We start from the raw sequence: 12,650 nt of genomic DNA, 5'->3' as shown, positions 1-12,650 counted from the left end.
CTGAGGTAGTGTTCATGGGTTTATTGTCCATTGAGAAATCTGATGGCAGAGGGGAAGAAACTGTTCCTAAAACATTGAATGTGTGTCTTCAGGCTCCTGTACCTTCTCTTTGATGGTATCAATGAGAAGAGGGCATGTCCTGTGTGATGGTTAAAGTTAAAGTCTGTCTCGAGCCTTGTGGCCCATCAGGCCGGTGCTTATGCAGGTTTCTGTGGCGTGAAGCGACTGAGAGTACGAGACTCCCCCTGCCCACTGGATAGGACGCCAGTCTATCGCGAGGTTAACCCCCAGCATTTGCCGGTACCCATTTTCACCTGGGTGGACTGGAGCAGTGTGTGGCTAAGTGCCTTGCTCAAGGACACAAAACACTGCCTTGGCCAAGACTCGAACCTACGACCTTCAGATCATGAGCCCATTGCCCTAACCACTTGGCCACGCGCCACACCCTGTGTGATAGGGGTCCTTAATAATGGATGTCACCTTTTTGGGGCATCGCCTTTTGAAGGAAATAATCATTTTGCAGGGAAACAATTAAAACAATAAAAAACTGCAGTGTAGTTTTCAGGTTAATTGTACACTGATCCATGGGCTGATTTCTTATGCAAAGATGTTACAAGCTAAAGTCAATATCTAATTTCAACAACATTCTCCCGTTACTGCGTTATATAATTAAGACTTTATGTCATACTTTTTGCGAAACCGTTTCCGCAGGTCCATTACAAAGCCCTCGTGGCTTGGGGCGTTCATTTCCTCCTGGTGGTTGGTCTCTATCTGGTTGCTTTCGGTGGATTCTGCCTTGCTGGAAAACATCAAAGGATGATATTCATGAGGTCTCAGGGATATTTAGAAAACCTGGATCCCATCCTGACACAAATTCTCCAGTTGCTGTCAAAAGAAGCTGAACAGATTTACAAAGAAAGACTAGAACATGTCAGGCAAAAGACATTTGCACAAGTAATTGAACAAATTTACATTTATGCAACACCTTTTACATTACTAGTTAATCAGTTCAGCATGACATCATAGACCAAAGGGCCTGTTCCTGTGCAGTTCTGTTCTCAATATTTTCTATGTTCAGACGTAGACAAAATTATGAGTGGTATAGGGTAAGTGCAAGCTGGCTTTTTCCTCTAAGGTTGGGTGAGACTAGAACTAGAGGTCATAGGTTAAGGGTGAAAGGTGAAACATTTAAGGGGAACATGAAGTGAACTTCGCTCAGAGGGTGGTGATAATGTGGAACAATCTGCCAGCGGAAGTGGTAGATGCAGGTTTGATTTCAACATTTGAGAGAAGTTTAGATAGGTACATGAATGGGAGGGGTATAGAGGTTTATAGTCTGGGATGCAGGTGATGGGACTAGGCAGCATAATACTTTGCTATGAAATAGATGGGCTGAAGGTCTGGTTTCTGTGCTGTTGTGCTCTACGACTCTATGATTCAAACATTCAAAAGTGCATTGCATATGATGAATACATAATTATAGTCATGCAGGGAAATATGCAGCCATATTTAGAACGGCAAGATTAAAAAAACACCAAACAAGATGAATGATTAGTTTATGCATTTTATTGTTAGTGAAAAACTCAATATCCCTAAGGACACATAACATCACAGAAATTTTTAACATCTGTGCTCAAATGAATCCTATTAATGTCTTATAGCCTGCTGGTGCAGTTACCTTGCTAGTGCACTGACTGTTTAGCCTAGATTAAAGGTTCCAGTCATGGGTTAGTGCTTGAATTCACATATTTCTGTAATGGGAGTCCTGATAACCAACCAACAATTATGCTTTGTGTACTAAATTATTGATTTTCTTTGATAAGCAGTCATATCAAATATTGCTTGCATGGCATGCATTCTTCCATTTAATTTTCCACTGTCTCACCATGAGCTAGCTAAAAAACTATACCTTTCAATTTCTAGATACATACTTTATAACAAGTAGTAGATAAGATCCGAAAGACAACATTGTGATGTTGAGTCCAGTGACATAAAAGGAACTGAGCCAACCACTGAACAGGTGAAACAAGTTTAATAGATTCAAAGCAACACACAAAATGCTGGAGGAACTCTGCAAGTCGGGCAGCATCTATGGAAATGAATAAACAGTTGCCGTTTCAGAACAGAAGAATGGTCTTGGCTCAAAACTGGGTTACTTACTGTCAGCCTTCCAATCACTCACTACCATGTCTACCTTCACCCCTCCGATCTCCCTCTCAACACATCTCACCCAATCAGCTAAATCCTAAACTCCAGGTTGCTGCCGCTCAGTGAATTATCAGCCATTTGGCATCTACCAGTTCCCAATCCCCTCCCCGCTCCTCCCTCCTCCCTTTCAGTTGCTGATCTCCAGATCCCCTCCTTGTATCGTACACAAAATGTTCGAGGAACTTTTATCACTGATAGTTCCGAATTCATCCCACTCACATTTCAAATTGTGGGTTCTAATACACCCACTTCCTCCAATGGTAACACAAGTCCTATCAGCTTGTATCCCTGTCCATCCCGTCCTCTCACTAAGTCCAGCCTCCCTCAGCAGTAGGACACAACACTCACTGGGTCTTGAAGATGGACAATATCTGCTCTGCCTAGGCCTTCAAACAGAACATTCCTGAAATGGGTTCCTAGTAATAAACCCCACAGCCTTGGGCCTGCTTAGTGAAATTTGCTTTGTATAACTCTGAAGCAAGTATCAGCAGTGTTGTGGCTTCTGCTTGAGTGGTCGCATCACCTGTAAGCCACATACGTGTGTAGCAAGTCAGACAGGTAAAGAACCCTGAGTCAGTCTAGACTGACCTGTTATCTTGAAATAGTCAGTTGTCTCTGATTTTTTTCACTCTCTAATTGACTATGTGTTGTATGGTTCAATTTCTTGGCACTGTTTTGCATCTGTCCACCCAACTGCCTCAATTTGCTTCATAATCTTGAAGACTTTCAATAAATCTTCCCATCCAATATATCTCTTGTTTACTTACTTTTCTTGCTTTTTCCTCATTATGAAGGAAACCCGAGTGGATTGGTCACGTTTCTGCCCTTCAACACCTGAAAGAATAAATTAGTTATAGATGTTGAATTTGAAAGGTCCAATAAAACTGCCAGAGGTCAAGGTAGAATCAGGTGCAATTGCAACATTAAAGAGACATTTAGGCACTCACAAATAGGCAAGGCATAGTATGATACAGTCAGAATGCAGGCAAATGGGATTAGTGTAGATGGGTTAAAAAGGTCAGCATGTACACGATGGGCCAAAGAGCCTGTTCCTTTGTTGTACAACTTTAAAACTCTAAAACTATCCAGCAACATACACTAAATAGCCACTTTATTAGGTGCACCTGTTAATGCAAATATCTAATTAGCCAGTCATATGGCATATCAATGCATAAAATCATGCAGACACAGTCAATAAGTTCAGTTGTTGGACATGTCAAACATCAGAATGGGAATTTTGACTGTGGAATGATTGTTGGTGCCAGATGGGGTAATTTGAGTATCTCAGAAACTGCTGACTTCCTGGGATTTTCACCCACAACTTTCTCTAGAGTTTACAGAGAATGATGCAAAAACAAAAAAAAAAATAAATCCAGTGATTGGCAGGTCTGTGGGCGAAAATGCCTTGTTAATGGGAAAGGTCAGAGAAGAATGGCCAGACAGGATCAACCTGACAGGAAGGTAACAGTAACTCAGATAACTACACATTACAACAGTGGTGTGCAGAAGAGCATCTTTGAATGCACAACATATCAAACCTTGAAATGGATAGGCTACAACAGCAGAAGACTACAAACATACACTCAGCAACCTCTTTGTTAGATATAAGATGTACCCTATTAAGTAGCCACTGAGTGTATATTAGTGATAATAAACCTGATGCTGGTTCAGACTTCCTCCGGCAGCACATTCCAAACACCCACCACTCTCTGTGTAAAAATATTGCTTTGTACATCTCCTTTGAAATCACTCAATTTTATCTTAAATGGATGCCCTATGGTATTAGACATTTTGACCTGAAGAATACTGACTATTTATTCTATTTATGCCTCTCATAATTGGGTCTCTCTCAGCCTCTGGCACTTAAGAGAAAACAACGTAGGTTTGTCTAACCTTTCTTTATAGGATATGCCCTCTAATCCAGACAGTATCCTGGTAAATAAACCTCTTCTGCACTCTTGCCAAATCTTCTCTGTCTTCCTAATTCAACAAAAATTTAATGCAGTACTCCAGATGTGGTCTAATAAGAGTTTTATAAAACTGCAACAAACTTTCTGATATGCCTAATTTACCACCCTATCATGGCCAATTTCAAGATGCTATTGACATGGACCCCAAGATCTCTCTGTAAATCATACTTTGAAGGATCTTGCCATTAACAGTGTACTGTCTCCATATTTGAACTCTCAAAGTGCAACACTTCATCCGTGTCCATATTAAACTCCATATGCTATTTCTCTGCCAACATTTTTTCTTTCTTTCTTCTATATTATGTATTGCACTGAACTGCTGCTGCTAAGTTAACAAATTTCACGACACACGCAGATGATAATAAACCCGACTCTGATTCTGATTCTGACATCTGAAACAAATCTATATCCTACTGTATCCTTTGGCAGTCTTCTACACCCTCTACTAGACCACGAATCTTGTTTATCATCCATGAATTACCCAACCTGACCATTCCTGTTAAATCCAAGTCATCTGTATAAATCACAAAATTCAGAGGTTCCAGGAGGATCCCTGTGGAACAATGGTAATCGCAGACCTCAAACCTGAATGAGATCCCTCAACAATGATCATTTTACTATGGACAAGCCGATTCTGGATCCGACAACCAGGTCACCATGGATCCAATGTATCTTAATCTTCTGGATGAGCCTCCCATGAGAGACCTTGTCAAACACCTGAGTAAAATTCACGTAGACAACATCAAAAGCTCATTGAGTAACTTGCTGGATAATTTCTATTATTGTGTAGAGGCAATTTGATATCAATTAAGCACTACAAGAATGGTCAACTCACCACTATACCCTCAACCTTTTCCTCATACATAAATATTCTGAGTTAGTAAAGTATTTGACCTCTGATAAATATTCTAGGCTTTGGAAGATTTTGACTACCGACTAGTCTATATTGACCTGGTCAAAAATTGATAATAATTGTTCACAGAATAAAAACAATTAGTTAGATTTTAATTATTAAATTTGTGGCTACTTGATAAGGATGGTCAGTGCACTTGGATTCTTCATAAGTAAAAGCATCATTGCAAGTCAATAGAATTGGCTACACAGAGGTGACTACAACCAGAGGCTATGCTTTGAATACTAGTTATCAAATCATAATCTGCTCATCATCTACCGTATCATACCCCTTCGTAACTCCATCTGCTATTTCCCTGACACATCTGCAACAGATTTATATCTTACTCTACCCTTTGGCAGTCTTCCACACTGTCCACAATGCCACCAATCATTTTATCATCTGCAGGTATACCAAATCGAACATTCATATTTAATGCAAATCATTCAGAGGTATCATAAATGGGGTGGAGCTTAGGAGACAATGGCGTCTAATGGCGACTCCTTCGCTTGCATCTTCAGAAACAGCGCTATTTATATCTTCAATATCTCTATTATTCCCTTTCAGGGTTCTTTTGAAGATCCTGACCTGGAGTTACACGCTGACTTCGGTTCTTTGCGGAAATGGGACCCACCTCTCGGGGTCTCACGACTGGCCATTATTCGATATACCAAGGACGTGGCCTAGAAGATTAGCTTGCCTTTGGAGTTTCGGGATTTTGTGGCTCTGGGGGCAGGTGGACTTGAGGTCGGTGCCTCTGCAGGAAATCAGTGTGTCGTGGGAGATGGAAGATCTCTGACTGTGTGCCCAGAGACCTGAGTTCTTTGGGCACAGAGCACAGAAAAAGCGATGCAACGGACTTTTAACATCATAAATCAGTGAGTTGTTTTGTTATATCTCCCCTCTCGCTGTGAAACAGAGACATCTCTTTTTCCCTTATTAGGGAGAGAGAGAGCCTGTGGTACGTTGAATCACTGGGTGAACGAGTAGTCTTTGGGGTTACTGCAAGTCTGTGTCTTTATTCATGCTTTGCTGCATGCTTGAGTGCTCAGTGGGGGGTGGTACTGGTGCTCTTTTTTGCTGGTGGGGGAGGGGCATCGTTGCTTTGCTGCTGCTTACGTGTGGGGGGAGCTGGGGGGGCTTTGGGGTTGTAACATTTAACTGTCATTCATTCTTTGGGGCACACCTCTGTTTTTATGGATGGTTGCGAAGAAAAATAATTTAAAAATGTATATTGTATACATTTCTCTGACATTAAGTGTACCTCTGAAACCTTTGAAATAGCAGAGGTGTCAGAAGGACCCCTGTGGACCAATAATAACTACACGATTCCAAAATCAATTTAATGACAAGAAAATTAATTCTTTCACTTTCTGAAACTTTTTCAATGGAAAGCTGTTTGCCTTTAAACATTAGACCATTAAAGTATAGGAGCAGAATTAGGCCATTTGGTCTATCAAGTCTGTTCTGCCTTTTGATCATGGCTGATTTATTATCCCTCCCAATCCCATTTCTCCTGGCTTCTCCCTGTAACCTTTGATGCCCTTACTAATCAAGAACCTAGCAACTTCAGCTTTAAATATAACCAATGACTTGGCCTCCAGTGTCATCTGTAGTGATGAATTACACAGGTTCACCACGCTCTGGCTAGAGGAATTCCTTCTAATCTCCGTTCTAAAGGGACGTCCTTATATTCTGAGGCTGTGTCTTCTGGTCCGAGACTTTCCCACCATTGGAAACATCTGCCCACTACATCTAGGCCTTTAAACACCCTTAAATTGAAAAATAAGCAACTTAATTCTGAAAACTACTTTCTTGTTTGGTTGCACATGAATTTAGCTCGTTAATTCCTTCAGCTTGGTTTTTGGCCTGATCGGGCGGCATCCCTTGCATCAATACTGAACTGCTGAAAACAAAACTAATGGAGTACCTTTCTCTAACAGGTAATATAACAAGGCTTGGGGGAGTAAAAACTGTTTCCTGAGGACACAAAATTAAGGCAAGTATGAAATGGCACTGCAGGAATCATAGCAGTTTTGGTAATTAAAGATTAACGATCAGGGACTTCCGGTGAGGCACGAGGCAAGATGGCAGCACGGCACTGAGCGCTGACATACAACCCTCCTTTTTCAAGTTCTTCAGGGCTCATAGACGGTCTTAATACAAGGCTGAGTTGGAGAAAGATCTAACTAAAGACATGGCTTCAAAAAAAGATACAAACTCAACCAGGAAACAAGATACCAGCAGACGACAACAAGCTAGCGATTCATCCAAAGAAATAGCTATGCTAATTAAACAAATAATGGCAACGGAGATGGAATCGCTGCAAGAAACGGTAGCCCACATGCTAAGGGAGTTGCTAGAAAAGGCTCTTGACCCCAGACAGAAGCATATGGCAGAGAATGGCAACATTCCCTGGTCGTTAAAGGAGCGAGCGGACATTCACGCTAAAAAATTTAACACTGTCTTCAATAAAATAGACAATATTCAGGTTTGCTTATGCAAAAATGAGAAAGTTACTAACTCCTGTCTCACGGAGGTGTCTAAGATATGGAAGAAGTTAAACGACTTGGAGGACAGATCCAGGAGAAACAACGTGCGGCTGGTCAACATACTGACAGGTGCTGAGGGCGACGATCCAAGAGGTTACCTCCAAAAGATGCTGCCTAATTGGATTCCAGCGCTCAAGAATTCCCACAGCACTCCTTTGGAGATCGATAGAGCACATAGGATCTTTTCCAACAACACCTCAAGACCGTAGACCATGATTTTTAAGCTTCTACGGTACACCGACCGGCAGGCTATCCTGGAGGGTGCGAGGAAAGCCATACCTACTCTCCCTGATGGCACCCAGCTGCAGTTCTTCGCTAACTATAGCCCCGGCACGATGCACGAACGGCAGGGATACAAGGAGATCCGCGCTAAACTTCAACAGAAGGGGATCGACTCATTCCTCATATACCCAGCGATTTTGAAAGTGAATATCAAGGGCAGGAAGATGTCGTTTAACTCGGCAGAGGAAGCGAAAGAAGTTCTGAAATCATCGGTGCTGGGAGATATGGAAGAAGACCCTGGGCAAAGTCCGCACGCCCCTCGGGAGGAGATGGAACAGCATTAAGAGCTCGGACTAGCCTGTATGCGCAATCTATCAGGCATGGGCAAGTTAACATTCTAGGTGTGAAGTTTTCTGGTTATTCTTTTATCAGAAAGTCATTCGTTGCACCTTTGTATTTAGTTAATTAAGGGACCAGTTTGTTTCTGACTACTGCAGGTCAGAGTTTTAAGGTAATATTCAATATACCCAAATGTAATACTTCATCAAGAATGAAGCTGAAAAACAGCAGTTTGTTCTGACTAACTTTGGAATGTTATGTCTCCAGTAGACTCGTTTACATTTCTGGGCACCAGATAAGACGTCATTAGCGCCATCGCTAAGCGACGGTCTATTGAAGTGACCGTTTCTTGCAAGATAGCTGCTGGGATCTTGATCATGTGTTATATGTGAGACGGAAACGGTTTTACTTATATAGGTTAACGGGTTTGTCCAGGTTTCTTTTTTCTTGTCTCATTGATATGATTGTCTATGAGAACTGCTTTACCTTCCTAATTTGTTGGTGCTGGAAGGGGGCGGTTGATATCAGTGTTCAGTGTCTGACATTGCTAAGTGACACTCACAGATGTTACAAAGCAAAGGGTTGAATGAGAGGGGTGATGGGAGGGGGGGTGGGAAGGGGGTAACTCAAGGCTCCACCACCAACTTACAACAACAGATCCAGGAGAAGATGAACAACACAGATAAATTAGAAAATCTTACTATTGTATCATTTAATGTTAGAGGATTAAACTCTCCCTACAAGCGTTCAAAGGTTTTAGATTCCTTACGCAGAAAGAAAATAGATATTGCGCTGTTACAGGAAACACATCTTAAACCTAATGACATTCCCAGGGTTCAAAACCGTTTTTATAAACCCGTTGTGGCATCAGCTGATGGTACTCGTATGAAAGGAGTTATGATAGTAATGAGACGTAATATTAATGTATCAATTGAAAGGACGGGCACCGACAATAAAGGACATCTAGCTTTTTGCTGCACATCCATTCAGGGTAAAAAAGTTGCATTCATTAGCCTGTATGCCCCAACTATATTCGAGGTTGAATTTTTTCCCTCAATTACCTCACAATTACTGAAGTTAAGTGACTACCAACTATATGTTGGGTTGGACATGAATGCTTTGGTAAACATTAACCTCGATAAATCTTCCTCAACTATATCAAGCTCTCAAGAATCTGCTTCCAAAGCACTTAGCCTTTTTCTAGCGGATTTGAATTTAACGGATGTGTGGAGGGTGCATAATCCATCTGCTAAAGACTATACCTTCTTCTCCACAAACTTTCTCTCGGATAGATTACATTCTTATATCCTCCGGTCTGCTGCCTTTAGTACACTCAGTAGAATTTTTGCCTAGACATCTATCCGATCACAACCCAGTCATATCTACTTTTAGTTATGGCAAAATTAAAAATAAGGCTACTAGGTGGAGGTTTAACTCCACCTTTCTAAAAAACGACGAATTTCTATCACAACTGAGAACAAAACTGACAGAATATATAAATGTAAATAAAAATAGTGTCTCAGATGTGACAGTGATTTGGGCCTCCATCAAGGGTTTCTTACGAAACAACGCCCTATGGTTCCGTTTTTACCTACATAAAAGCCGGCTCCAAAAGATTTCCACCTTAGAAGAAGAATGTAAGGTTTTGGAGAATGATCTCAAAAGGAGATACACCATAACAAAAGAAAACAAGCTCAAAACAAAACAAGCAGAATTAAATGATTTATTAAGAAGCAGGGCAGAATATATGATCCATATAACCAAACATAAGTATTACGCAGAAGGCAGCAGGCAGAGCCATCTTTTGGCTCTAACGCTCAAACAACAGGAAACTAAAAGGTCTATACCAACGATTAGATGTGCTAAACGTGGAGTAGTATCTTCAACAGAGGAAATAAATGAGACATTCAAGAATTACTTTAAAGAGCTGTATACAAGTGGCTCAATTCCTTCTGAGAATGACTTCACGGATTTTTTCAGTGGATTAGACCTCCCTACGTTGTCGTTAGAGGACACCAAAAATCTAGACTCTCCTATTACACCGGATGAGCTACTCAAAGCAGTCAAAGCTACAAATAAGGGCCGTATGCCAGGTATAGATGGCATACCTGTGGAACTTTACCTAGCACTTTGGGATATTCTTGGACCAGTATGGATAGAAACATTAAATTATGCTTTTGGAAATGGCGCTTTCCATAGAGATCTAAACACAGCCCTGATCACAGTTATACCTAAGCCCGGTAAGGACCCCTTGGAGTGTGCCAATTACCGTCCAATCTCCTTGATAAATGCCGACCTCAAGATTTTTCCCAAAGTCTTAGCCAGTAGACTTGAGACAGTAGTTGGGAAAATAATTAGCCCAGATCAAACGAGCTTTATCAAGGGGCGTCTCGCATCTGATAATATTCGCCAGCTCGTACACGTACTGAGTGCAACACATAAAATCCCACCTGCCTGTGACCTGCTATTTCCAGATGCTGAAAAAGCATTCGATCGCCTTGAATGGCCATATCTTTGGAGAGTTCTAAAAGAATTTAAGTTTGGCGATAAATTTATCAATATGATTCCAACACTGTATGCTAATCCTTCAGCTTGGGTATGTGTGGGAGGAGGTTTCTCAGAGTTGTTTGACATAGGACGGGGCACACGACAAGGGGACCCTTTGTCTCCTTTAATTTTTAATATATCTATCGAACCGCTTGCACATTTAATTAGAAACTCTCCTCAGATCTCCCCTATCACAATAGGTACAACATCGCATTCAATATCACTTTACGCGGATGACACGCTAGTTTATATGGCGAATGTTCAACAAACTCTCCCCTATGTTTTAAAAACACTGGAGCAATTTGGATTTCTTCCAGGATACAAAGTTAATTTGTTAAAATCAGCATTGATGCTGATTAATATGGATAAAAGTAAGGTGTCTCTTCCTCCCCAGATTAAAGTTACAAATGAGGTCCTCTACTTGGGTATTAAAGTTAATACTTCCTTATCATCTGTGGCTAAAACAAATTACTCTTTAATTTTGAAAAAAATAAAGGAAGATATTAATAGATGGAGACACCTGCCAGCATCAGTCTCGGCCCGTATTTCGGTCATTAAAATGAACATCTTACCCCGCATTAATTTTATCAGCTCAATGATCCCACTTGCACCTCTAGCAGGATATTGGCAAAAATTGGACTCCTTACTACGATGCTATGTTTGGAATGGTAAACGACCCGATATAAAATGGTCAGTTCTACAATTCAAAAAGTCAAATGGGGGATTGGCATGTCCAAATTTTAAATTGTATCGCTGGGCATTTGTATTAAAAAGTCTTAGCTATTGGATGGAGGAGGATAAAGTTTCGTCCTGGAAAAATATAGAACAAGAGCTAATAGCACCAATAAGGTTGAAGGACTTTCTCCTTATAGGTATGTCTACCAAAAAATGTGATTTGCATTACGGTCCAATTTTAACCCATAAGCTGCAAGTGTTTAGAGCAGCAGAAAAATTCCTAAAATTTAAAAGCGTATGATGTAAATTATCTCCATTATGGAACAATAATCATTTTCTATCTGGGGGGAAACACTCACTAACAGAACTTGGGAGGATAAAGGTATTACTACTCTTCAAGATATTGATGGGGCAAGTACTATCCTTAGCTTTCAAGAACTGATATCTCGATATAATATTGATAAACATTCTCTTTTTTTCTATTTTCGAGTAAGGTCAGCTTGTAAAGCCTACGGCGTTCCCTGGGGGTCAGATTTAAAGGACCATCCCATTTTAAGTTGGATACAGAGTGCTCCAGGACAGATAGTGTCATATATCTATGATAAATTAAACTCCCAGAATTATATGCCCACATCGGGAATGAAAGCTTGGAATAGGGACATATCTGAATTGGGACAAGACTTAGACTGGGATGCAATTTGGGATAATGCTGCCGGTGCTTCAAAAAACCCAAACCATTGGTATATACACTTGAAATTTTGTCATAGAGCATATTTAACACCGAGAATTATACATCAAATGGAACTGGTTTCTGACCCTTATTGCTCATTTTGCCCCCATGGAGCCATTGGCTCATTTATACATGTTGTATGGGAATGTCCAGGGGTTTTTGATTTATGGGGGAAGGTTATCAGTACTCTTACAGAACTAACAGGGGTACAATTACCAATGGACCCCGCTGTACATCTTCCAAATGATGACTCCCACCTTTCCCTTACGGAAAAAACACACAAAATCTGGCTGGCAGGCCTGACTGCAGCTAAGAAGATTGTAGTCCGGCGTTGGAAACCTCCCCATGATATTTCAAATACTCACCGTCTTAGGAGTTTTTTGGACATTTCTTACCTGGAACTTTCATCAGCAAGAGTAAATGATGCACGACCAAACACAATCATAATGTGGACAAATTTGATATCTAACTTAAAAGATATTTTGTTAAAATAGGAATGCTTTGTCTGTGTATGT

The 12,650-nt window shown here is 40.8% G+C and overlaps 1 protein-coding gene across 1 annotated transcript in view; it reads right to left on the bottom strand.

Annotated features, from left to right (window-relative positions):
- LOC134358517 (dual oxidase 2-like) overlaps positions 1 to 12,650 on the bottom strand; it is a 169,798-nt gene that overhangs the window by 51,006 nt on the left and 106,142 nt on the right. Inside the window, exons 22-23 of the mRNA XM_063070823.1 lie at positions 2,976 to 3,042; positions 689 to 799 (exon numbers count right to left, since the gene is read on the bottom strand). Of these exons, the coding sequence (XP_062926893.1) occupies positions 689 to 799; positions 2,976 to 3,042 (178 nt within the window). The remainder of the gene's footprint in view (positions 1 to 688; positions 800 to 2,975; positions 3,043 to 12,650) is intronic.

This window comes from Mobula hypostoma, chromosome 18, assembly GCF_963921235.1.
Source record: "Mobula hypostoma chromosome 18, sMobHyp1.1, whole genome shotgun sequence".
Taxonomy (NCBI): domain Eukaryota; kingdom Metazoa; phylum Chordata; class Chondrichthyes; order Myliobatiformes; family Myliobatidae; genus Mobula; species Mobula hypostoma.
Note: the sequence above shows the minus strand (reverse complement) of the source record. Positions and strands in the feature narration are given on the sequence as shown.